The sequence below is a fragment of the Orycteropus afer genome, unplaced genomic scaffold, assembly GCF_000298275.1.
Source record: "Orycteropus afer afer isolate SDZICR_OR568_19922 unplaced genomic scaffold, OryAfe1.0 scaffold00002, whole genome shotgun sequence".
NCBI lineage: Eukaryota > Metazoa > Chordata > Mammalia > Tubulidentata > Orycteropodidae > Orycteropus > Orycteropus afer.
In genome coordinates, this window is record NW_006921589.1 from 25,826,156 (window position 1) to 25,852,694 (window position 26,539).

Below are 26,539 nucleotides of genomic sequence, written 5' to 3' on the forward strand. Positions count from 1 at the left end.
GAGCCAGAGGCAAAAAAAACCAAACTCACTGTTGTTGAGTTGATTCCAACTCATAGCGACGCCTCCTGGTGTTTCTGAGGTGGTATCTCTATGGAAGTAGATTGCCCAATCTTCCTTCTAAGGAGTGACTGGTAGGTCTGAACCACCAGCCTTCTGGTTAGCAGTCAATTGCCTTAGGCACTCCACTGCCTGAGCTCCCAAGAGCCGGAGTAGATGGAAATAAATTTTTATCTATACTAGAGACCAAAGGCATGTTTTAAAATGCATCTGAGCACATTACTGTTTTTCAGGTGTTGAGCCCAGCAATCAAAGAAGAGAAATTCTTAAGCTGGTTGCAGTCTGAGCCACCCATCCTCTTATGGCTCCCCACCTTCTACCGATTATCAGTCACTGAGATGGTCAGTCATCCAGTTCGGTGTAGTATCTGCAGGAACTTCCCAATCACAGGACTGAGGTACAGTCACTCATCAGCATTGACATTCTCTAAATGTGTCGGATATTAGAGATATGTCTCTCTAGATTCTTGCTGAGGTCTTTCTGTCACATTTACAACTCAGTCATGGCTTTTGGCGCAATAATTTTCTGTATGAGGGCATTCTGGTGGATAAAAACTATATTTTATTTTCTATAATTGATGGAATATTGAATTATTTCACTGACATATCCTCCTAAATTCAGACCAATGGAAATTTTTGTTCCTCTATGGGGAATTTCATCAAGTTTAGGCTGAGTAGTTTACATGGGTAATTTCATGTAAAACTCATGATAAGCCTATGAAAGATGGTGTTACTAATCCCAATGACAGATAAAGATATTGAGACTTAGAGACCTTTAAAAACTTGCTCAAGTTTATGGGGTTAGCAAGTGGCTGAGGCTGACAGTCTGAATCCAGAGTCTACATTTAGCATTTATGATGCTCTGCTGCTTCCCTCTGCAGATAACTGTGAACAAGATCTCACACCTAAGGAATTATCCAATTTTGTGAGAGTTCAAACATCTTGGGCACCTTACAGGCAAGGGCAGATGTGAAAGCTGGGTTTGTGCATGGAAGAGTCAGACCTTTCTACAGCTTTGAGGATGGCTGTCACTACCCCATCTCATAGAGTCAGAGAGGGAATGAGGGAGGGAAGGAGGAAGGTGGGAATGCAGGAAGGCAGGAAGGGAGGTAGGGAGAGAGAGAGGGAAGGAGGAAGGAGGGGAGAAAGGAAAGAAAAGAGGAAGGAAGGGAGGGAGGGAGGGAAAAAACTGAAGTTATTGTTAAAGCATTGGGGAAGACAGAAGAAACCAGCAGGCCGCGGTCATATGTGGGGACCCCAGCCTTCATGGTGAGTGAACATGAGAAAAACCAGTAGGCCGGGGCCAGATGTGGGGGCCCCAGTCTTCATGGTGAGTGAACACGAGAGAAGAAACCAGCAGGCCTGGGCCAGATGTGGGGCCCCCAGTCTTCATGGTGAGTGAACACGGGTATAGGGGCTGGACATGAAGTAGCTAAAAACAAGCCAAAGATGGGGTGCCTAGAATATGGGAAAGGGGTGAGAACTCAAGGCTTGACTCCTACTCATTTTTTTTCTTTCCCTTCCTGCACTTCTAGACCTTAACTAGCCCAGATGTTAGACATGCTCCTCAAAGTTAAAAAACACATCTGCTGGGTTCACTAAAATACTGGAGACCAAGTTTTAATATTGCTGAGAAAATAAACTGGGTTTGCAGAGAATTCTGAGAGCACAGAACAACCTCACTCATGAGAAACCCTTTGCAAACGTCTGAACTTTAAATGATGAGACATAAATATGGAAAGGACTGTTAGAAACAAAGCAAGATGAGCTAAAGAAATCTCTACACTACAATGAAAACTAAACTCTTTTATATTGAACAATGAAGGAACATGAATATGCATATTATAATCATTTAATCAATAAACATGTAATAAACAGTCAGTGCATGTTCTGAATTATACAGAATTTACATGTTTTACAAAATCACTGTGGTAGTTGTGTGTCAACTTGGCTGGGCCTGGTTGAATGGCTGGGCAGCTGGTGGTAGTTTTTCCCCATGACGAGACCAGCAGTCAACTCCATGTGGGATCTACTACAAGCACCTGAGTAGCTGCTTTAGCAATGTGGTCTGCTTCCTGTATATAAGAAGCTGTTTTGGGAATGGTCTCTAGTTTGTGGTATGCTTGAACCCTGCATGTAGCCAAGTCGTTGTTCAATAGCCTGCCATGCCCTGCCAATCTTGAGACTTTCAGTGGACTTGAATCAGTGGCCTGCTGTGTGGTTTGTTAACATTGGGACTGTGCCATTTTATTTGTTGACCTTGGGTTTGTTAGCCTCAGCAGCCAGTAGGTGCCTGAGTGAAGAGATTCCTCTAGTTTCAGTGGTCCGGGCAGAGCTGAAGCCCAAGGTCAAGGGGCTTTCCCAAAGCCTCTAGAGCCTGGCACTTGGAACTCAGACTTCTAGCCTCCCAAAATTGTAAGAATAAACTCCTGTTTGTTAAAGCCACCCCATTTGTGGTATATTCTTGTCAGAGTGGCACTAGGTAACCAAAACAATCACTATGTAGAAAATAAAGTAGATACTATTATTCCTATTTAATAGATGGCAAAGTTGAGTGCCAAAGGATTTGAGTAACTTGCTCAGCTCTCTTGCTAAAAAGATAGCAAAGGCAAAGGGCTAGAAGTACCATACTTAAAAAAAAAAAAAAAAAAAGCCATACTCCACATTTTAGCATTTGTCCCTATTGAGAATGAGATTAAGCTTCCCTTAGAGATGCCTCCATACAAACCACATTTCCTCCTGAACATCCCAGGCAAAGCACATATACAGGTAGCTGGGTGATCCTGGATAAGGCATTTAACCTCTCTAGACCTGAGTTTCCTCATAAGTAAAATAAGAAAGGAGGGATCAAATGATGTCTGAGGCTTCTTTGGTTCTAGCCTCCTGAGTCTATTAAAAATGGAATATGTTACAGTGTGAACATTAGATGCATGTTTTTAGCTCTCAGAAAACTCAGGGTTGTGTGACCTGTGTGATTTGCAGTTTCCTCATTTGTAAAATGAGAATAGTCGTAAGAATACTTGGCCTCCAAGAGCTGTCATAGGGGTTAATTCACAGTACATGCACACTGCATGTCACACAGTAGGTGCTCAAAAATGGCAGGTACTATGGTAGCCATTCGATATTTTTTATTAATGCCCCACCATGTGACTAGAGGTTATGGGTACAGTAGTGAACAAGAGTACTATTTTCATGGAGCTTACATCCTCCTGCTCCACCATCAAACACAACTGGCTAGACTTTCAAGCCATTCTGGAAACAGCCTCAGGAGGCATTCCAAGTTTTACTTCCTCTGTTCTTAAGGGTAGTCACCAGGTCTGATAGTAAGATGTTCTTGAACCTATTGTTGTTTGCCCCAACCTCCTTCACTGTACTCCTCCTCTTTCTTCTTTCTACCTGGAATATCCTCACTTTAATCTCAAGCTCAGGAGCTCTGGCAACATAGTGCCTCATGCAGTTGACTGCTAATCAGAAGGCTGGTGCTTCAAACCCAGCCATTCCTCGGAAGGAAGGTTGGGCAATGTACTTCCGTAGTGATACCACTTAGGAAACCCAAGAAGGGTCACTATGAGTTGGGTCCGACTCGACAGCACATAACGACAACAGTAAATCTCCAGCTCAGAGTTCCATGCATAGCGCCAATCTTACTTCTTTCATGAAAGTTATTCTGCCCATACCACCAGCCCATGGGGATGTCATTAGTAGTCCAGCACAAACTGTTTGCACCACCCAAAACCAAAAAAAATCCAAACCCGCTGCCATGAAGTCAATTCTGACTCATAGCAACCCTACAAAACAAAACAGGATTTCCAAAGCTGTACATCTTTTTTTTCTTAAAAGAAAGAAAGGCTGTCCATCTTTATGGAAGCAGAGTGTCTCATCTTTCTTCCACAGAGCAGCTGGTGGGCTCAAACCACCAACCTTTTAGTTAGTAGACAAAAGCTTTAACCACTACACCACCAGAGCTCCTTTAGTTCCACTCTTAAATGTTAATTCATGGCTCCTGGGTCTTGCCAGCCCTCTCCTGGTATCACAATACGTTCTCTTCCTCTGACTGTGATGGGACATATCCTCTTATCCAAGTGTCTCCAGATCCCTCCTCTCCTTCTGACCACAAGGAGATTTAAGAATGGAGCTGTTAGTAAAAGGAAGTCTGCAATTTTGATGTGCTAAGAAACTTGGGTGTGGTTTTCACTCAGCTTTTGGCTGATGAGAACCCTCCCCTCTCCACCACTTTATATCTTCACATTCAGATGTCAAGGAAGTGATAACATTTTATTTTAAATTCTATATTTTAAAATGAAGTTTTGTCATTTTACCCAAGACCACGCAAGAAGGCAGGTCCAATTTTATATCTTGCAAATATTCAAGAGAAGCCAGCTTCCAAATTATTTTGAAATCTCCCAGTTTATTTGTTTTTTTAAGTTGACAACTAAATACTCAATACTTACATGCACCTTGCAGCTAAACAAAATGTGGCTGCAGACTTATGGGTCTATCCTAGGGATTATAGCACACAGGACCCTACATCATAGAAAAGGTATCCCATGTATATTTTGGATGAATCAGACTTCTATCCCATACTTTAGTGGGTATAACCATACTAACATAATCCTGTATTATTAAAAAAATGTTGTAAAAATAAGTTGTTTTTTTTTTTTTTCCTTTAAATCAATACATCAAAGTAATTTAAAATCCAAGAAAGTCTGAGAGAAACTGTAAACTCTGTTGATAGCTCAAACATCTCCTGTCTGTCCTTGGGTATACATTCTCCACCTGAATATGATTGTCTTTGCTCACCTACTAGTAGTGGTGTAAACCGCACTTCCATTTTAATGGACAGATACCGCTGTCTGAAGTGTCTCGACTTTGACATCTGCCAGGCATGTTTCTTATCAGGGCTTCACAACAAGTCCCACCAGAAGTCTCATCCTGTGACTGAGCACTGCGTTCAGGTAAGGTTAACATCTAACACAAAGTACCAAACTATTTGTGAGTTAAATCAATATGTTTCAGCAGTTAAAGACCTCCCTATCAAGAAAATCACAGATCTCACTTCGTTCATACCTTATAACGTTCAGACAAAGGAAATGGCGAACTCAATATCAAATACCTCTCGATATATGTATTTTTTCTTTACCTTAAAAGGAGCTCTGGTAGCACTGTTCCTAAGGCGTCTGACAGCGAACCAGAAGGTTGGTGATTCAAACCCACCAGCTATTCTGTGGCAGGAAGACTGGGCAATCTGCTTCTGTAAAGATTTACTGCCTCAGAAACTTAGTGGGGGTCACTATGAGTTGGAATCGACTTGATGGCAGTGGGTTTGTTTTGGCTTTTGAGGGGGTTCTTTACCTTGTAGATGTTAATAAAAAGCTTTTAGAGACAGGAGAATATCTGAGAAGAATTAAAGGGGGGAACAGGTGTTGGAAATGGACAGAGGGAAAAGAAAACAGCTCTAGAATGGTAAAAAGTATGCAACAGGGCCTCCAGTAGTTAGTAGATTTTTTGAGAACTTTTTTTCTTAAAAAACTTGCATTTTCCTAAACTCTAAATTTCTAGTATTTTGTATTTTGGGGAAGAAAGAGAAACATTGCTGTTTAGTTTTGCCTGAGTGTACTACAGCTGCCTTTTAAGTATTTTTAAAGGAAATTATAAACGGCTAGAAAGAGAATTCAGCCTTTTTTTTTTTTTTTAAAAGAGTAAAGAGAAACCAATAGTTATTTTAAGCAAAGAACATTTTAATTTTTCCCAGAAATAACTGTTTCTTTTTGTCAATAAGTTCCTGTGAATCAGCTTCTCCATACAGAGGGCATCACCCTGTAATTTAATGCCACGACAGTGAAGGTTGTGGGTTATTACTTTTACCAAGAGCCGCTGTCTCCTCTTTCTCTCTTTAACATAAATCATTCACATAAGTCAGGTGCCAAGATGTTGCCAAATAATATCTAGAGGACACTGCTTTTAAAAAACTGAATTAGGCTAGTCCGTCAGTCTCATTGGCCTAGGATCTTTCCATTTCTAAAAGCCTGGGGAGGACTAGGAGTTGGAGTTAGACTATGTTGGAGTGAAGGAGCCCTGGTGGTCCAGTGGCTGAGCACTCAGCTACCAACCAAAATGTCAGGGGTTCCAACCCACTAAGCACCGCTCTGCAGGAGAAAGATGTGGAAGTCGGCTTCAGTAAAGGTCTACAACTTTGGAGACTCTATAGGGCAGTTCTACTCTGTCCCATAGGATCAGTAACTAAGAAACTTACTGCCATCAAGTCAATTCTGACTCATAGCAACCCCTCCTTGAGGGGGTATCACTACGGAAGTAGATTCCCCAACTCCCCAACCTTCCTTCCAAGGAGTGGTTGGTGGGTTTGAACTGCCAGCCTTCTAGTTAGCAGTCAAGTGCCTTAGCCACTATGCTACCAGATGTCCCTAGAACTCCCTATACTAGGATCACTGGGAGTTGGAATCACCTGACAGCAACTTTTTTATGTTAGAGTGACACCATGTGGTCACTTTGTTATTACACTTTCAAGTACAGAAAAGACGTTAATGAAACATCTCTTCTTTGATTGATTTTAGCAGAGATTCTTAACCTGGAGTCTATGGATGGATTCCAGGTAGTCTATGAATTCACTGAAATTGTATACAGAATCAAATGTTGGAGTATTTTTCTGGAGATGTGCCTATGAGTTGTCTGATTTTCCAAGGAATCTATAATCCCAAATGTTGACAGCCATAAGCTTAATTCTCTTTCATGTTCCTTTCTAGCTTTGTTGTTGTTGTTGTTGTTATGCGCCGTCGAGTCTGACCCGACTCATTGTGACCCCTCCTTAGGTTTCTGAGGCAGTATCACTACAGAATAGATTGCCCAACCTTCCTTCTGAGGAGTGACTGGTGGGTTTGAACTGCCAGCCTTCTGGTTAGCAGTCAAGTGCCTTAGGCACTACGCTACCGAATTATTCTAAGGAAGAGGAGCTGTTGAATAAGTTGGATTATTTAATTTGGAGAGTTATGCTCTGTGTGTGTGTGTGTGTGTGTGTGTATTTATAGCGTGAGGATGTGAAGAAATTTAGGAAGTAAGATGATTTTTTTTTTTCTGAGGTCATGAAAGTTAAGTAGAAATAAGTCCAAAATCATTCATGATTCGACCCAAGTAAGGAAAGATCATGTTTGGACTGATCTGCCTCCCTTTTCATGCCGGTCTTTCCAGCAGATGTCAGCAAAGGAAAATGCAAAACTCCTGCTCAGGACCCTGAGGAACAACCTGCTACAAGGGCGCTGTAGGAGGAAAGAAGCTGAGAGAAGGCAGCGGCTGCCGGACCAGGTGAATCCAGAGGGCTTGGCTAGCCCTGCCCACTCCAGGTGAGTGCCTGCGTGAGTTCCTCAGTGTGCAAACCCAGGGGATCTGGGGACTGGGTTACACAGCCGCAACAGGGAATTTGCAGCAGTGTTCCTAATACTGACCATCTTAAAGAAGGCAAGAAGTAGGGATGAGGGAGATTAAGATTTTTTTTTTCCCCCCTCTGGAAATGGCCTTTAATTTTAAAGCAAAGCTAAGAGTCAGTGTATTCCCCGGGTGGTGTAGACTGTTAATGAACTTGGCTGCTAACTGAAAGGTTATAGATCCAAGTATATACCCAGATGTACCTCAAAGGACAGGCCTGGCAATCTACTTCCAAAAAAATCAACAGCAATGCCCTTAAGTGACTTATCCAATAATTTCGAGCTATTCTTCCAACCACAGGCATCAGAAAGACACAGATTTTTAACAATATTAGAATATTTGAATAACTTTGTTCTGTACCCCTAATTTTTATTGGTTTGCTTCGGAAACCTAATTCAGAATCAATCTTTTATTTAAAACAAAACAAAACAAAGATGCCCATTATTCCACCACTCACTCTGAGTGCAATAGGGTTGTTTACCAAAGTAACCTGTTTATGTAACAATTTTTAGTTCAGCCTAGATATTGATGAGCTCAGAACTTCTGATTAGAGGCTGATTCAGGAAGAAAGGATGTGTAACATTATCATTTCAGAATGTGGTTACAAGAGAAAAAAATGCATCCTCGATATCTGTTAAGTTGGGACATGAGTACAAGCTATTTTCCAAGAGGTTGTAGTTGCTGTTAGGTTTCATCAAGTTGATTCCAACTCAGAGTGACCCTGTGTGCAACCGAACAAAGCATTGCTTGGTCCAGCCAATCCTCACTATTGTTGCTGTGTTTCAGTCCATTGGTGCATCCACTGTGTCAACTGATCTCCTTGAGGGCCTTCCCTTTTTTCACTGAACCGGCACTTTACCAAGCACGCTGTCTCTCTCCAGGGACTGGTCCCTCTGATAACATATCCAAAGAAAATGAGGCCAACTCTCACCTCCTCACTTCCAAGGAACATCTGGTGGTACTTCTTCCAAGACAGATTTATCCATTCTCTGGCAGTCCAAGATATATTCAGTGTATTTTGCCAACACCGTAATTCAAATGCATCCATTCTTCGGTCTTCCTTATTCATTGTCTAGCTTTCACATACATATGTGAGGCGAATGGAACTGCAGTGGTTTGGGTCAGGCATACCTTAATCCTCAAAGTGACGTATTTGCTTTTTAACACTTTTAAGAGGTCTTTTGCAGCATATCTCCTCAATGCAATATGTCATTTGATTTATTTACTGCTGCTTATATGGTCCTTGATTGTAGATCTAAGTGAGAGTAAATCCTTGACAACTTCAATCTTTCCTCCATTTATCATGATATTGCTAATTGGTCCAATCATGAGGATTTTTGTTTTCTTATATTGAGGTGTAATCCAAACTGAAGGCTGTAGCCTTTGATATTTATCAGTAAGTGCTTTGGTCTTCATTTTCCACAAGCAAGAGTCTGTCATCTGTATATCGCCAATTGTTAATGAATCTTCCTCTAATCCTGATGCCACATTCTTCTTCATATAGTCCAGCTTCTCAGATTATTTGCTCAGCATAAATATTAAGTGTGCTGAAAGAGTACAACACTCATGTCCATCCTTCCTGATTTTAAATGCTTGTTCTATGCAAATGACTGCCTCTTTGTCTATGTAGAGGTTCCTCATGCGCACAATTAAGTGTTCTGGAATTCCCATTCTTTCCATTTTTATCCATAACTTATTGAGATCCACATAGTTGAATGCCTTTGCATAGTCAATAAAACATAGATTAACATCTTTCTAGTAAACTTTGCTTTCAGCCAAGATCCATCTGACATCAGCAATGATACCCCTCATTCCATGTCTTCTGAATCTGGACTAAATTTCTAGCAGTTCCCCATCAATATACTGCTGCAACCATTTTTTAATTATTTTCAGCAAAATTTTACTTGTGTGTGATATTAATGACATTGTTCAGTAATTTCTGCATTCTGTTGGAACACCTTTCTTTGGAATGGGCACGTATATCAATCTCTTATGGTCATTTGGCCAGGTAGCTGTCTTCCAAATTTTTTGGCATAAATAAGTGAGCACCTCCATTGCTATATCCATTTGTTGAAATATCTCCACAAGTCTTCTATCAGTTCCTGGAAACTTGTTTCTCACCAGTGCCTTCAGTACAGCTTGCATTTCTTCCTTCAGTACCATCAGTTCTTGATCATATGCAATCTTGTGAAATGGTTGAACGTCAATCAATTATTTTTGGTACAATGACTCTGTGTATTCCTTTCATCTTCTTTTCCTGAGTTATTCAATGTTTTGCCCTTAAACTCCTTCAATATTGCATCTCGAGGCCTGAATTTTTTTCTTCCGTTCTTTCAGCTTGAGATATGCTGGGTGTTTTCCTCCCTTTTGGTTTTCCAACTCCAGGTCTTCACACATTTCATTATAACCATTTACTTTGTCTTCTTGAGGCCCCCTTTCAAATCTTCTCTTGAACTCTTATACTTCATCATTTCTTCCATTTGCTTTAGCTACTCTCCATTCAAGAGCAACTCTCGGAGTCTCTCTGACATCCATTGAGCTCTTTTCTTTCTTTCCTGTCTCAGTGACCTTTTAATTTCTTCATGTATGATGTCCTTGATGTTATCTCACACTCATCTGGTCTTTGGTAATTAGTGTTAAATGCATCAAATCTGTTCTTGAGATAGTCTCTAAATTCAGGTGAGCTATACTCAAGGTCAGGAGCTCTGGTAGCATAGTGTCTAAGGCACTTGACTGCTAACCAGAAGGCTGGCAGTTCAAACACACCAGCCACTCCTCAGAAGGAAGGTTGGGCATTCCTACTTCCGTAGTGATACTGCCTCAGAAACCCAAGGAGGGGTCGCTATGAGTCAGGGTCGACTTGATGGCAAATAACAACAACAACAACATACTCAAGGTCATGCTGTCACTCTCATGGGCTTGTTTTAAAATTTTTCAGCTTCAACTTGAACTTGCATGTGAGCAACTGATGGTCTGTTCCACAGTCGGCCCCTGGCATTTTTCTGAGTGATGATATTGAGCTTCTCCATCATCTTTTTCACAAATATAGTCTATTTGGTTCCTGTGTATTCTATCCAGTGAGATCCTTGTGTATAGTCACTGCTTTATGATGCTGAGGGGTGGGGAGGTATTTGCAATAAATAAGTCATCGGCCTTGCAAAGTTCTACCATTATCTTAGTCATTATTTCTAACCCCAATGCCATATTTTCCAGCTACTAATCCTTCCTTGTTTCCAACTTTCACCTTCCAATCACCAGTAAGTATCAATACATCTTGATGGCATGTTTGATCAATTTCAGACTGCAGAAGATAGTAAGAATCTTCAATTTCTTCACCTTTGGCATTAGTAGTTGATATATAGATTTGAATAATAGTCACATTAGCAGGCCTTCCTTTTAGGTGTATGGATATATCTTGAGATGTTCTTTTTGATGATGAAAGTGATGTCATTTTCAGTTTGTCATTCCTGGCATAGCAGACCATATGATTGTCTGATTCAAAATGGCCACTGCCAGTCCATTTTAGCTCCCCAGTGCCTCCAAACCAAACCAAACTCACTGTCATCAAGTCAATTCTGACACATAGTGACCCCCATTGGGTTTCCAAGGCTGTAAATCTTTATGGAAGTAGATTGCCCCATCTTCCTTCTGTGAAGTGGCTGGTGGGTTTGAATCACTGACCTTCTGATTAGCAGCTAAATGCCTTATCCATGCTATGCCACCAAAGCTCCATAGGATATCAATATTTTTGTTTTTCATTTCATTTTGGTGACTCCCAATTTTTTAAAGTTCATACTTTGTACATTCTTCATTCTAATTATTAATGGCTATTTGCAGTTGTTTCGTCTGATTTTGAGTTGTGTCACATCAGTGAATGAAGGTCTCAAAAGCTGTCCTCCACCCATGTCACTAAGGTTGACTACACATTGAGGAGGCAGCACTTCCTCAGTCATACTCTGAGTGCTTTCCAACTGAAGGGGCTCATCTTCTGGCACTGTATCAGACAGCATCCCGCTGCTGTTAGTAAGGTTCGCACTGGCTAATTTTTGTAAGGTAGATCACCAGGTCCTCCTTCTAGTCTTAAAATGGAAATGCCTCTGAAACTTCTCCCCTATGGGTGACCCTGCCGGCATCTAAAGTACCAGCGGCATAGCTTCCAGCACCACAGTAACATGCAAGTTACTACAGTATGATAAACCAACAAAAGAGTGGTGGTAGAGAAATAGTCATTGCCAAATGGTCCCATTGAATGCATTCTTTGGTCCATTTTTTGATCTGCATGGCATCCAGCCTTCTCCTTTTTGATGTGGATTCACTTATCTTACACATAGTGGTTCACACTGAGAATACTTCCATTACAAAAGTATAATTAAAAGCTAGGTTCAAAATACCTCCACTTTTAATAAATATTTTGGAAGGTCTTGCAAATAAAATCAAAAAGAGATTTGAAGCATTGACAAAGAAGGGAAAAAATTACTTTCATTTGTAACTAATATTATTAATCAAGAAACTAGCAAAAAACACTAAAATTAATAGGCTTTGAAAGGTGATAGAAAATAAAATAAATATGCAAAAAATTAACAGGCCTTCCCTAAACTAGCAATAATCAGTGAGAAGTTTAATAGAAATCCTATAGACAATACCTGTAAAAATTATTTTTGAAAAACTTGGGAAAAAGTTTAACAAAATAAGCATGTTATTGTTGTTATGTACCGTTGAGTTGGACTTGACTCATAGCGACCCCTCCTTGGGTTTCCAAGGCAGTATCACTACAGAAGTAGATTGCCCAACCTTCCTTCCGAGGAGTGGCTGGTGGGTTTGAACCACCAGCCTTCTGGTTAGTAGTCAAGTGGCTTAGGCACTATGCTACCAGAGCTCCCTAAAATAGGCATAGGACCTATAAAAATCATAATATTTCATGGAACTACTGAAAACAAGACATAAAAAATTCCTAAAATAAAAATGTCTATCTCTACAATATTGATACTTAAATTAAATGCATTTCCAGTCTCTAGAGAAGGATATGAGTTTGCTAAATACAGGGGAAGCTATAAAGGGAAGACTCTTGTTGTGGTTACCTCTATTGCTGCTCTAACAGAAAAATACCACATATGGGTGGCTTTAACAAACAGGAATTTATTCTCTTACAGTTTAGGAGGCTAAAAGTCCAAGTTCAAAGTGCCAGTCTAGGGGCTGGGTGAAGGCCCCTTGACCTTGGGCTTCACCTCTGCCTCTTGCCCCCAGCCCACTGAAGCTGGAGGTTTCTCTTAGCTCAGGCAGCTGCTGGCTGCTGAGGCTGACAGACCCAAGGTTGACAAGTAAAATGCCACAGTCCCAAGATTAGCAGACAACATGGCATCCTCTGGTTCAAGTCCAGAAATAATCCCAAGATCAGCAGACCACATGGCAGGCTGCTGAATGGAGACTCAGCTACATGCAGGGTCCAAGCGTGCCCAAACCCTCAGAGACCTTTCTCAATGCTTCTCCTTATATATGGGAAGCAGACCACATCCCTAAGGCAGCTACTCAGCTGCTCCAGTAGATTCCACTATGGGGTTCATTGCCAGTCTCATTATGGGGAATAACTACATCCAGCTGCCCAGCCACTCAAAACCAGGCCCAACCAAGTTGACATACCAGGCCAACTACGACAACTCTGAACAAGATGGATTAACAAATGGCTGTGACCGTGGGCTCAAGCATGGCAACAATTGTGAGGATGCTGCAGGGCCAGGCAGTGTTTCGTTCTCTTGTACTTGGGGTCACTGTGAATCAGAACTGGCTCAAGAGCACCTAGAAACAGCAATGATTTGAAGGTTCATCTATGTTGTAGCAGGTATCAGAGCTTCATTTCTCTTTAAGTCTGAATAGTAGTCTACTGTGTGTATATAAGTTTTATTGATCCATTCATCTGTTAACGAATACTTGAGTTGTTTCTACCTTTTGGCTATTGTGAATAAAGATGCAATGAACCTTGGTAAGTATCCCTTTAAGCCCTGCTTTCAAGTCTTGTGTATATGTGTATACAGGTTTTCCCCCTCATCTGAAAGTAGAGAGTTCTTAGAAAGCTTTTGTAAGCCCAAATGGTGTAAAGCAAAGAAATAATTACCATTAAGTTAAATCAAACCAAACCTACTGCCATCAAGTCGATTCTGACTCATAGCAACTCCCATAAGGTTTCTAAGGCTGTAAATCTTTATGGAAGTACATTGCATCATCTTCCTCCTGTGGAGCAGCTGGTGGGTTTGAACCACTGACCTTCTGGTTAACACCCAAATGCCTTACCTGCTATATTACCAGAGCTCCTTTGCCATTTATGGGAAAAAAATTTGAGCATTCTCAGACCCAAGAAATAACCTATTAAATCATACCAAATAACATGAAATCTAAAATAACCTAACATATAGTGTCCACAGACAGTTCAAAGCTGTGGTGGCTGGATGCTGAGATGCTGAGTGTAGTTCCCAGGGAAGGAGCTTGGCTATTCTCGCTGCTCACTGTAAAACAAATGCTGCATGCTAGCATCACTTTTTGCCTTTTTTTCTGTAAAAGTAAAAATCCTCTTCAGATTTCTTTCTGTTAGTGAAAACAGATATTAATGTAGGTTGTTTGTAAAGCAAAGTGGCATAAAGGAAACTTTCAAAAGGCAAGAGATACCTGTACACCTAGAAATGAAATTACTGAGTCATATTATAATTTTATGAGGAACAGACAAACTATTTTTCCAAGATGGCTGCATCATTTTACAACCCTACCAGCAATGGATGAGCGATCAAGTTTCTCCACATCCTAGTCAGTACTTGTTGGTTGCCATTCTTCTGATAATAGCCATCCTAGTGGGGGTGAAATGGTATCTTATTCTGGTTTTGACTTGCATTTCCTAATGACTAATGATGTTGAGCATGTTTTCATGTGCTTAATGGTCATTTGAGTGTCTTCTTTGATGAAATGTGTATTCAAGTTCTTTGCAGTTTTTGATTGGGTTGTTTGTCTTTTCACTGTGGAGTGATTTTTGAAATCATGAGATTGAGATCACCAAGGAGTGAATCTAGATTGAGAAGAGAGAGTCAAGGACTGAGCCCTGCAATGCTCCATGTTAAGAATCAAGAAGTTGGGGAGAAGAAGGAAAACCAGCAAAGTAGACTGAGAACAGATGATGAATGAGGTGGGAGGAGCACCAAGGAAATGCGGAATCTTGAAAGACAGGAGGAGAACATGATCTACTGTGCCAGATGCTGTTGCTAGGTCAAGAACTGACCTTTGGATGTAGGAACGAGAAAATCATAGATGACCTCAGAAAGAGCAGTTTGAGGGCAGTGGAAGAGGCAAAAGTCAGACTCTAGCCGGTTTAAAAGAGAATAACCAAATGGGGGATGAGAAATTGAAGAGATCAAGTAATAAAATTATTTTCCAGGATTTTTTTTACTGTAAAGGGAGTGAACAAATAGTGGTAAGTGATAGGGTGACTAAGATTCAGAGAACGCTTGTTTGGACAGGAAAGTAACAGTATGTTTGTTTGCTGAAGAGAATGAGTTAGCGTAGAACTCACAGAAAGACTGATGATTAATTTGGTTTGAGAGGAGTGAACCTCTGGGCAGTGGCATTCAGCAGACAAGAGGGGATGGGACCCATAGGTAGAGGGATTAGCTTCACGAGAGTGGTGTGTGCTGCACATAAAAATGTATACAATATTTTCCCTGTGATTTATTTTTAGAAATCTATCCTGTAAGAGTTAAAGCATCACTACACAGTAAATGAGGATGTTTATTGTGGCACTTGAGGGCAGAGCTAGGCCTGTCAACTGGAAACAAATATCCATTGGTAGGAAAATGTTGCAACTCATGTGATACAGCCACATAATGGAACATTATAAGCCTATTTAATGAAGTCTTAGCTATATCTAATGTACTAGAAAGGAGCTCTGGTGGCGTGATGGTTAAAGCATTTGGTTACTAACCAAAAGGTCAGTGGTTTGAACCCACTAGGTGCTTTGCAGGAGAAAGATGAGGTGAAGATTTTATAGCCTTAGAAACTGTATGGGACAGTTCTACTCTGTCCTATAGGGTCTCTATGAGTCAGAATCAACGGATGGCAGTAGGCTTATTATACTTGAGAGTATTTACCATCATATGTTAAGAGAAAACAAGCAAGTGGCTAAATATGTGTATAGAATGATTACATTTTTGTTTCAAAACAAATTTAATATGTATTTTTATGTTTGTAAATGTTTATATGGGTGCAGAAGACAGAACAACCCTGAGGTATGAAAATTATCTCAGATAGGATAAGAATTGGAGAAGTTGTGAGACAAAGAAACTATGCTATGGGTTATCCTGTTTTTCTATTCTAAAATTCCCACCTTTTAATAATTAAGTGCACCACAGAATAATTGCTGGTTTTCCCAGTGTCTTTGCAGTTTTGGAAATTATCCCATTATATCCCAAATGATTATTTGTATATCTATCTATTCATTGGACACTCTGGTAGTGTAGTGTCTAAGACATTTGACTGCTAACCAGAAGGCTGTTGATTCAAGCCAGTCACTCCTTGGAAGGAAGATTGGGCAATCTACTTCTGTAGAGATACTGCCTCAGAAACCCAAGGAGGGGTAGCAACAAGTGGAATCCACTTGACATCAGTGAGTTTGGTTTTTCGTTTGGTTTATCTAGTCACTACACATGAACTTTCTGTGAGCAGCAATAAGATATATTTCTTTTATCTCTAATAATTCGAGATGGTAAGATGCTTTAATTTTTTTTTTTTTTTTTAAATAGGCCAATGAAACTCAGTGGAATTGCATGAAATGACATGTATCTGACCTTGAGCTAGTCTGGGCTAACCTATGTTCTTTCAGATCTGATACAATAAACACCCACCTGCTCTCAGAACCCCTAGCATCTGACCTGGACATGATGACCTGGGGAATTTTCTGCAGTCATCCCTGAATTGCTTTTCATCCTCATTTCTAGCTTATCAAAGAGGAGGCAACATGGGACTCTCATTCCTGTTATTGGCTAATTGTCTATCAACTAAATAGGCTGGAGAAGAGCACAGAGGAAAAAGATGGGCCAATTTATTGCTTTTCTTATATAATGACTTTATTTAACATTTTCTAATAATACTTTCCTCAGTGTCATAATTACGAATTAAAAATTGCTACAACCTCTTGTGAAACTCTGTAACAGGCTCCCCACGCAGTACGATAGCTGTACAGTACCAGGGCATGTAAGTCCATGTGGACCAGTGGAAGGGACAGCAAAGGAGGCTTCCAAACAGATACTTCAAAGAGTATCTCAGGCTCAACAAACTGATGACAGCAGCTCACACCATCAGGTGAGTCTGAAAGGGAAAGGAACCCATGGGAACAGGCAACGAATCTGAACCACTTTGTCATATTATAGAGAGGCTTAGGGAGCCACACCTTAGTTGGTGAATGTAGTCAAGACATTAATAAAAGAAAAATCTAGGAATGTGCTTTTTAAAATAACTTTTGATCTCCAATCATAACCATGCTTCTTATTTTAGATTTATATATATATATAGATATAGATATAGATATAGATATAGATATAGATATAGATATATCAGAAAAGAGCCAAGAAAACATTTAAGTGACAAAGAACCCAAGATATAACCGCTCAATACTTGTGGTGCATTTCCTTCTCTATAAACATCTCTCATGCACTTTAGGTCATATTTGCAAAACTTACTGATTACATAGTTCTGTATCAGTGTAAATTACATTGTAAGCATTTCCCATTGTCATTAAAATTCTTTAAAAGCATTTTAATGGCTGTAAATTTTTCATTTAAATGGCCATGTCATTATTTACCTCCTCCCTCCTCTGTTGGATATCTGGGTCATTTCCAACTTTTGTGATAATTTTAAAATTTGCAATTAAAATTCTTGTATATAATTCTTTGCGTACTTCTCACCAGTTATTTCCTTAGCATATATTTCTTGAAGTAGAATCACTGGAATGAAAAGTGGGATTGTTTGCAAGATTTTTCATACTGACTGCAAAATTTCTTTTTGTAAAGAATTTACCAAGTTACATCCTGGTGAACACAGGTACCTGTCTCACTTGATACTTGTTATTACCCTGGCTACTACCATGTTATAAATTTTGGGAATTTCTTGAACAAAACATGTTCTATTTGAATTTCTCTAAGAATGAAATGAAACTTTCTCTCCCATATAGTTAGAAGGGTGTGGTATTTTCTCTTCTACGAATTATGTGTAGGTGTAAGTCGAACTGACTCAACTGCAGTGAGTTTGCTTTGGTTTGGGATCCTTTCTCCACTTTTATTGGTGCAACAGGATTTGATTTATAAATATATTTGAACTTTCTATATTTTAAGTTTAACTAACCTTTTATTCTAATTCATTTCATTTCCATTTTATTTATGATGTGATTTGCTGGAGAGATATTTTCAATTTTTATGAAAATACAATCAATCTTTTCCTTTCTGATTTTGTAACACCATTTTATGCTTGGAACAAACTTCCCCACTGAGACATCTGATTACTCTTTAAACCAGTCATACTCGTAATGCCTCCATGTCTGAGCACAGCTGGGTGGTTTGCCAACCCTTTCTTCTGAGGCACACTGGAGGGGGCTTGACTGTCTAACCTTTGGTAAGCAGCTGAGTACATTAAAGGTGCTAACCCCAGACAGGGACACTATAACATGAGTCAATTAATCTTTGCATATAATTTTGCATGAGTCAATCAATATGAGTCAATTATTCTTTGCATATGGTTTTGAAATCTACCTGGCTTTTATTTTGATACATGATAGGAGGTGAGAATAAATCCCCTATTCTTGCTTTTTATTTAAACAGCCAATTTTCTCTACCTTAAAAAAATCTTTTCCTTTTTGATTTTTGAGTACTGGCTTCAGCATATACTAAAATTTTCACCATTTTAGAATGTGTTTATGGCTATCTGTTCAGCTAAATTGCTTTTAATTTTATTCTTCCATAAGAACAACATTGTTTGAATTATTGTAGCTTTATGATATCCATTAACATGGTACACAGAAAATTTCCCTTCATTTTTCTTTTTTAAGTGTCAGCTAATACGAAACAGTTATTCTTCTAGAAGAGCTTTAAAATTTTTTTTGTAAAGTGAGAAAATTGAGATTTTCAAATTAATTAGTTAAGAAAAAAAAGCCAAAACCAAACTCACTGCCATCAAGTTGGATTCAACTCACAGCGACCCCTCCTTGGGTTTCCGAGGCAGTATCACTATGGAAATAGATTGCCCACCCTTCCTTCCAAGGAGTGGCTGGTGGGTTTGAACCACCAGCCTTCTGGTTAGCAGTCAAATGCCTTAGCACTATGCCACCAGAGCTCCCAATTAGTTAAGAAAGGTATTTTAAATGATCATTATATTTCTTTTCCAAATTTTCAAATCTTCATTCAATTCAAATATTATCAATCATTACCCACAAATAATAAAGTCACATTTGCAACAAAAGGATCACATCAAATATCTATTAAGACTATTTATAATGTTGTCAATATAGATAACTAGTGACCAGTCTTCATCTATTTAAAATAACCAATTTCATCATTTTCTTAAAGAGTAGAGTAGACCTGGTTAATCTGATGCGTGCAAGCAGCCCGTTGTAAGTCCATTGTACGTTTTCTATCTAGACAAGAATTGTGAATTAATAGCAACAGTGTCATACTGTCACATACAATTAATTATTTTGTTGTTGTTATGTGCCGTCCAGTCAGACCTGACTCATAGTGACCCCTCCTTGGGTTTCTGAGGCAGTATCTCTATAGAAGTAGATTGTCCAACCTTCCTTCCGAGGAGTGGCTGGGGGGTTTGAACCGCCAGCCTTCTGGTGAGCAGTCAAGTGCCTTAGGCACTCTGCTACCAGAGCACCTTCTTGCCATGTGTTGTTGTTGTTGTTATATGACGTCAAGTCGGCCCCAACTCATAGCGACCCCTCCTTGGGTTTCCGAGGCAGTATCAATACGGAAGTAGATTGCCCAACCTTCTTTCCGAGGAATGGCTGGTGGGTTGGACCACTAGCCTTCTGGTTAGCAGCCAAATGCCTTAGGTACTACGCTACCAGAGCGCCTACAATTAATTATAGTATAACTTATATGGTGCCTTTGTTGACTGTATTAGAAGATTCTATAGTAAAGTACTTCAGGAGACAAAAAACTTATCCTTATTTAAATGTAGTTATGCAACATGAATTTTATCTGTTGCCACCAAAGAGTAGGCAATTCAAACTCCAAGAATACTTGACACCTCTGATATGTAAGCAGTGGATGTATCGTTCACTGCCCAAGTGGACAGAGTTCAGCTTTGAGGGGATGGTTCTTATGTTTATATCCTAAAGGTAGGCTGCATTCAACTGAGACCTTTAAATTACAATATTGTCCATAGATAGGAGGTCTGCACCTAAGACTTCTGAATATAATTTACATGCAAACAAGGCTTTCTTCTGCTCATAGTGCCTTAACTTGTCAACTTATTATCACAGGTTTGATGTTATTCAAAAAGTTGGGTGTATGTGTGGGGATCAGCTAATAGGGAAAATCCTTGAGAACTTTAAAAGAGGAAGAATGAGAGAGGGAGGTAAAAAAAAAAAAAAAAGTAAGGTGAGGGAAGGAACGTAAAAAATATACCAGTGAAATAACATCAGGAAAGGGACTAGATGATTAGATTTAATGTGTACAGTCTCTAAATACTTTATCATTTTTTTGGATCAGCTATTTATGTGCCTTCCACTTGTAGTCTTTCCCTCAATTTTGTAATCAGCACAGTCTGATCTTAAGGAAGTTCTTCAGAATATGATCATCTGTAATAGTTTTCAATCACCAAAGAGAAATTAGAGTTCCCTTATTGCTATGTTCTGGGTGAAAGTGTGAGCCGAGAGTAAGCCTCTTAACCAACTGGTAACAAGCGCCTGGTAAAAGCCTCTGCACTGTGCATTCTGGGTGCGCTTTAATCATCAGCTTTTGTGGGCCGGAGCCACTCCAAGGGCTCCTTGCTTCACAGGGAGCAAGTGTCTTGCTGGAGGGCTGGACAGAGAGGTGGAGCATCCCGTGTGAAGACAAATGAAGAGCTGCTTTGTTTCCAGCGTCAAATAATAAAAGAAGAAAAGGACATTTCCACGATGCAGACTTTGTGTGCATGTGTGTGTCTAAACTGTCTTTGTTCTGTGGGAAGACATTTGAAAGAGACTTTGGTGTTCAGTTGTCCTGCTTTGCCACTTTCCTTTTTCCTCCCTCTTCTTCCATTTTCATTTTTAAAGTTGCTACATTCTATTTCATGGACACTTCTTTTTACACTGACTTTTAAAAAATAACTTTTAATTATATAAATAAAGCATGAATCAGTATATCTTATAAACAGTTAAACTATTCCAGATACAATTTCTTTACAACCACAATTTACCACCTAGGTCTGGTGTCTAGTTCCCCAGAAGCCATCTGTTTGGGCTATGTCTTTGCAGACATTTTTCTGTGCTTTTTCAAATACATGCATGTATGTGTGTGTGTACATGAGCCCTCAGAGAGAGTAAGTCCAAAGTTCCTTATTAAATCTAAAAACACAGAAACTTGCACTTGTACTCAAGAAGGCATGTACAACTTTGTTCACCACAGCATTACTTATCATTGAAATATTGGAAACAGCATACTGTCCTTCAGCTGAGAATGACCACATAAACCACGATCTCTCTTCTGCAAAGGCGTTAGTGGTTCCATGGTAGAATTCTCAGCTTCCAAACAGGAAACCAGGTTAGATTTCTAGCCAAAGAAGCTCGTGCTCAGCTACCGCTCATCTGTCAGTGAAGGTCTGTGTGTCGCTATGATGCTGAACAGGTTTCAGTGGAGCTTCCAGACTGAGACTAGGAAGAAAGGCTGTGACCAGCTTGCAACACGAAGCCAGCGGAAACCCTGTGGAGCGCAATGGGCTGATCCACAACTTCACACAAGACTTACCATGTACACGGCGTTGCCCTGACTCTGGGGTGACTCCATGGTGGCTAACAGCGCAATACCACTACCGTCTATTCTAAGGATATGCCAGACAACAGTTAGAACACCAGGGCTCCATGGGTGCTCACCTAAAATGTTGATCAAATTACAGAGCAATGTTGCCCTATGATAACATTGATGTAAAACTCCTTTTAAAGATGTGTTTTCATATTAGTAATATGAAGTTCACTGATTCAGAAGTTGTAGGCATAAAGAAGCTGTTTGAGTATTTGAATGATGAGGCAGGGCATTGGGAGGGGCCTCAGAGACTGCATGCCTACCGGAGGATGTCACTTCAAGTCTGTAGCTCACTCTTCTGCTGCCTTCTCCTTCTTCCATCTGTTTCTATGGGTGAACGTTCCGAGCAGCCAGTCCCTCTTCAGATCCTTTGCAGGGAGGAGAGAAGGTTACGGAGTGTGGCCTCAGCTGCTTACGAATGTAGAGTAATAAAATCCAATCACGCATCCTGGCATGTGGGACAAGAGCTGGGACATGGTGCCCTAGGAGCTGGGCCAGCTGGGTCAGGCCAGGACCTGTCCTTGGGCTGCAGTTCAGGGAGCAGAGGGCATTGTGAGAGATAAAAGATTTGGTGGGGAAAATCCAAACTGAACACCTGGCTGGTCATGATGAATTCAAACAGACTCCGGGACTTCATAGAGAAGGGATGACTCCAAGTGTATGTTCAAGGAGAAAGCAATGGAAAGACAAGACAATTTACGAGGATGGTAGAAGAAAGAAGTGAGAGATTTCCTGGACCGAGGGAAAGTGACTCAACTGCTTTATTATTAGCAGATCTATGTCTAAGATATACAGTACCCTGCATGGTACAAAGAGTTAACGCGCTCAGCTGCTAACAGAAAGGTTGATGGTTCTTCAAGCCCATCCATAAGTACCTCAAAAGAAAGGCCTGGAAATCTCCTTCTGAAAAAGCAGCCACTGAAAACCCCATGGAACACGGTTCCCTGATACACATGGGGTCAGCGTAAGTTGGAATCGACTCGATGGCAAATGATTTATTTTATCAATAATTCACATACCATATAATTCACCCGTTTAAAGTGACAATTCAATGATTTTTCATATATTCACGGATACATGCAACCATCATCACAATCAGTTGTAGAACATTTTTATTACCTCAGAAATTCTGTCCTCTTTAGCCTTCACCCTTCTCCATCTCTTAGCGCCTCCCTGCCGGCCCCTAGTAACCACTAATCTACTTTCTGTCTCCATGGATTTCCCATTTTGGACTTTTATATGAATGAAATAATATAGCATGTCTTTTGTGACCACCTTTTTTCATTTAGCAAAATATTTTCAAGATCCACCTATGTTTAGCAATGATCAGTTCCTTATTCCTTTTTATGGGAGCTCTGGTAGCATAGTGCCTAAGGCATTTGACTGCTAACCAGAAGGCTGGTGGTTCAAACCCACCAGCCACTTCTCGGAAGGAAGATGGGGCAATCTACTTCTGTAGTGATACTGCCTTGGAAATCCAAGGAGGGTTCGCTATGAGTTGGCTCCGACTCGACAGTACATAACAACAACAACATTCCTTTTTATGGATGAATAATATTCCATTGTATGGATAAACCACATTTTGTTTATCCTCTCATCTGTTTTTGACCATCTGAATTGTTGCCACCTTTGGCTGTTGTGAACAATGCTTCTTTTTATAGATTCTTTTAGGGAAGGACATGGTCAGGGCAACAACCTAGCTTAGGCAAAAAATTATTGTAATTTATTTTTAAAAGCTCATACATTTTTTAATCTCTTTGAAGAGATTTATCGTGTCCAAATGAGATCAGGTGACTGGACTCTGAATATATGAACATCTGCACCATTGTATGTGAACATAACCCCAAGCACCAGTCATTATTTAAAATAGATTCTTGTGTCTTTGAAAAACAATCATTGTTTAAAGTGTGCTCCTAAGAATGTGGATTTAATTTAAACTACAAACTTCTTTTCTGTATTTTCTTGCTTCTCTAGACTATAGTCAACATTAGGAATGAACTGTGGAAGACTCGTGACTCCCTTAATGCTCTCCATAAGGAAAGAAGGTAAGGACCAAATGTGTATTTCCCAATATTAACAGCAAAGACAAATCATTAGCACATCTCATTACTTTTACAGGAATATTTTCTACAAAGATTTTAGGTCTTTTTCTTTCTTTCTTTCTTTGTCTCTTTCTTCCTTCCTTCCTTTTTGTGTGTGTGTGTGATTTGGGTGAAAGTTTACAGGACAAATTCATTTTCTAAAAGCAGTTCATACACATTTTGTTTCATGACATTGACTGCAATTCCCCACAATGCAACAGCTCTCTTCCCACTTCCTGCCCGTAGTTTTTCCCTGTGTTCTTCCCTCCCATGCACTCCCACCCCCAGAGTTATCTCCCTGTGCAAACACTGCCCTTCTATTCTGCCATGATTGATTGATCACTCCCAAGGGTGTATCTATCTGCTGTAAATGTTCACCTTATATGCCTGTCTGTTGTTTGGCTAGAAGCCGTAGGAATGAGTTCAGTTTCAGAACTTCAGATATGAAGGATAACATATCTAAGATGTCTAACCAGGCTCTATCAGACCAGCAAACCTGATCTCTTCTTCTTCTTCTTCTTCTTTTTTTTTTTTTTATGATTTTGAGTTTTGTTCCACATTATTTGTCCATTCTATCCAGGATCTCCCGCACCGATCCCCCTCCAAGTTGTTGACAGTGTTAGCTGGGCACCACCTAGTTCTTCTGATCTCACAGTCATTTAGGCAGAGGATCACATGGTCAACCAGTCCTCTGGACTGTTTGTATGCAACTTTGGTTTACTTTATTCTACCATGGTCTTTTTTTCAGCATTGCAAAAGAAAAAAAATCCTTAAGCAGGAATAAACATGTAAGAGATAAAACACATAAAGAGATAAAAGTCTACAGAGGCAGATTTCAGGCCATCTGAGAATTATTTTAAAGTAGTCCAAACTGTTTGTAATAGTGGAGATTTGCCTAGCTCCCTATTGCTGGAAATATTAGCACCCAATGAATTGTGCTTTCCAGAAATACTCCATGAGAATTTCTGCTTTAAACAAGGGAAAAAACACTGGCAGAGTTATGGTGGGGTTAGGGGGTGGGCAACACAGGAAAAAGAGAGTGTATCATTAGTAGCTTTAGCAAGCACAAAGCTTTCGGTACAGAGCAGACTCTAGAAAGGCCTTCTGCAAATGTTTTCGAGTGACTCCTTTCTGAAAAACCCATCATAAATATCCACTTGAAACTCCAATTACAATAAAAAATTTTGGAGTCAGATTTCTGTATTCCCCCAAGTACAACTGTCTGGAAGTTTGAGGATTATCTTTCAGGGTAATCCTGCTTTGGGTGGGTCCCTGACTAAACTCCAAGACATCTTTAAGCTCTATAGAAATCAGGAACATTCATTAATGTTGCATTTCACATCAGAGGATTTATTTGCACAAATTGCACAAATATACAATAACACTGATCAAAGAGCAAAACTCCACTTTCTTTAGTCAATTTTGATTGCACACTTACTATGTACCATGGGCCTGGGGATATAGTAGTAAACAAAAAGAAAAAGAAGAAATATTTGTCTTGTGGAGTTATATTCTAATGGGAATAAAGAGACCAAAAACAAATAATTCTAAGCAATAGAACAAAGCAATATATAAGTAAAATAATAAGTAAGATAGTGTGACTGTCCAAATGTTTGAAGGCTTGAGATGAAGCCAAAATCTAAGACCTCTTCAAACTCTGTATCAATTAGGAATTTTAAAGGCTACGGACACAAGTCAAGCAGGGAAAAGGAAGGGAGGTTCCAGGTACAAGGCTGGGAGTTACTGGTTTCAAATGGCGTAGTCAGGAAAGACCTCACTGAAAATGTGGCATGTGAGCAAATCCTTGAAGGAGGTAAGAAAGTTTGCTGAGCAAGAACCTGGGGGAAGAAGGAAGGTGGGTTCCAGGCAGAGGGAACCAAAAGTGCATAGTTTCTGATGGGTGTGTTCAGAGAATAGCAAAGAGCTCTGTGTGACTGAAGAGCAGCAAGTGAGGAAGAGGAAGCAGGAGATGAGATCAGAGAGGTAACAGGGAGTGTTAGGCATCTTGTAGAGTCATCATGTAGGGTCTTGTTGGCCTCTGTAAGAACTTCAGCTAACCCTAAGTGAGACAGTGAGCCACTGAGGGCTTTGAGCAGAGGAGTAGCATGATCTGCCTTTCAAAAGAATTACCCAGACTGCTTGATTTTTTCTTAAGCCAATGAACAACTAGACTTGGAAAGAAAAGCCAAAGACCCACAATTCCTGAATTGAATCACCATTCCTTCCCTATGGTTTTTGACAAGTGTTAAATGGTTAGCCATGACTTGTATATGATAGGTACATGAGTGTCTCTAGACAAGATGATAATCAGTAAAGCCAATATTCAAATGTAAGTAGCCATAAAGGGTGTGCTGTCAACAGTGATCCACAGCATGCAAGAGAGTTTTTGAAAACACCTCTAACAGCCAATGAAATTCTTAGTTGACTGTATAATGATGGATATGAAGGGCAGGGTGCGTAGCAAATAGTCATAAAGTTTAACATGTCAGATAATCATTGAAGTACAGGCTCCTCCCGGCATCTGCTTCCACAGGGAGGACTTGGCATACAACACGGTAGAGCGCTAGTTTCTGTGCTGGCTTTTTGCCCTTCCAACCTACCCAAATCCCTTCTTTTTGCAGGTTCCTTAAAAAACAGTTAAACCGATACAAAGACAAGCTGAAAGCAATATATGCCTCCCAGGAAGAAAAAAATTACAGATTTGAAACAAAGATTCACCAGCTCACAACCAACCAGGATAGTCTGTGGACCAACCTACAGCAGATGGGACAAGACCTCCAGGTATCAAATGTGTGAGACATTAGCTCTCTAGACTACTTGGAAGTCAGACCCGAACCTTCCAGCTGAGAGAGGGCTGCAGCCTGAAGGGGTCCCTGATAGTATTTGGTCCCTAAACTGTGGGTCTCAGGATCTTTTACATTCTTTTTTTTTTTTTTTT

At 40.0% G+C, this 26,539-nt stretch overlaps 1 protein-coding gene across 1 annotated transcript in view; it reads left to right on the plus strand.

Annotated features, from left to right (window-relative positions):
• The window catches only part of DYTN (dystrotelin), a 52,684-nt gene that overhangs the window by 17,927 nt on the left and 8,218 nt on the right, over positions 1-26,539 (plus strand). Inside the window, exons 7-10 of the mRNA XM_007934791.1 lie at positions 291-454; positions 4,900-5,011; positions 7,263-7,411; positions 26,223-26,382. Of these exons, the coding sequence (XP_007932982.1) occupies positions 291-454; positions 4,900-5,011; positions 7,263-7,411; positions 26,223-26,382 (585 nt within the window). The remainder of the gene's footprint in view (positions 1-290; positions 455-4,899; positions 5,012-7,262; positions 7,412-26,222; positions 26,383-26,539) is intronic.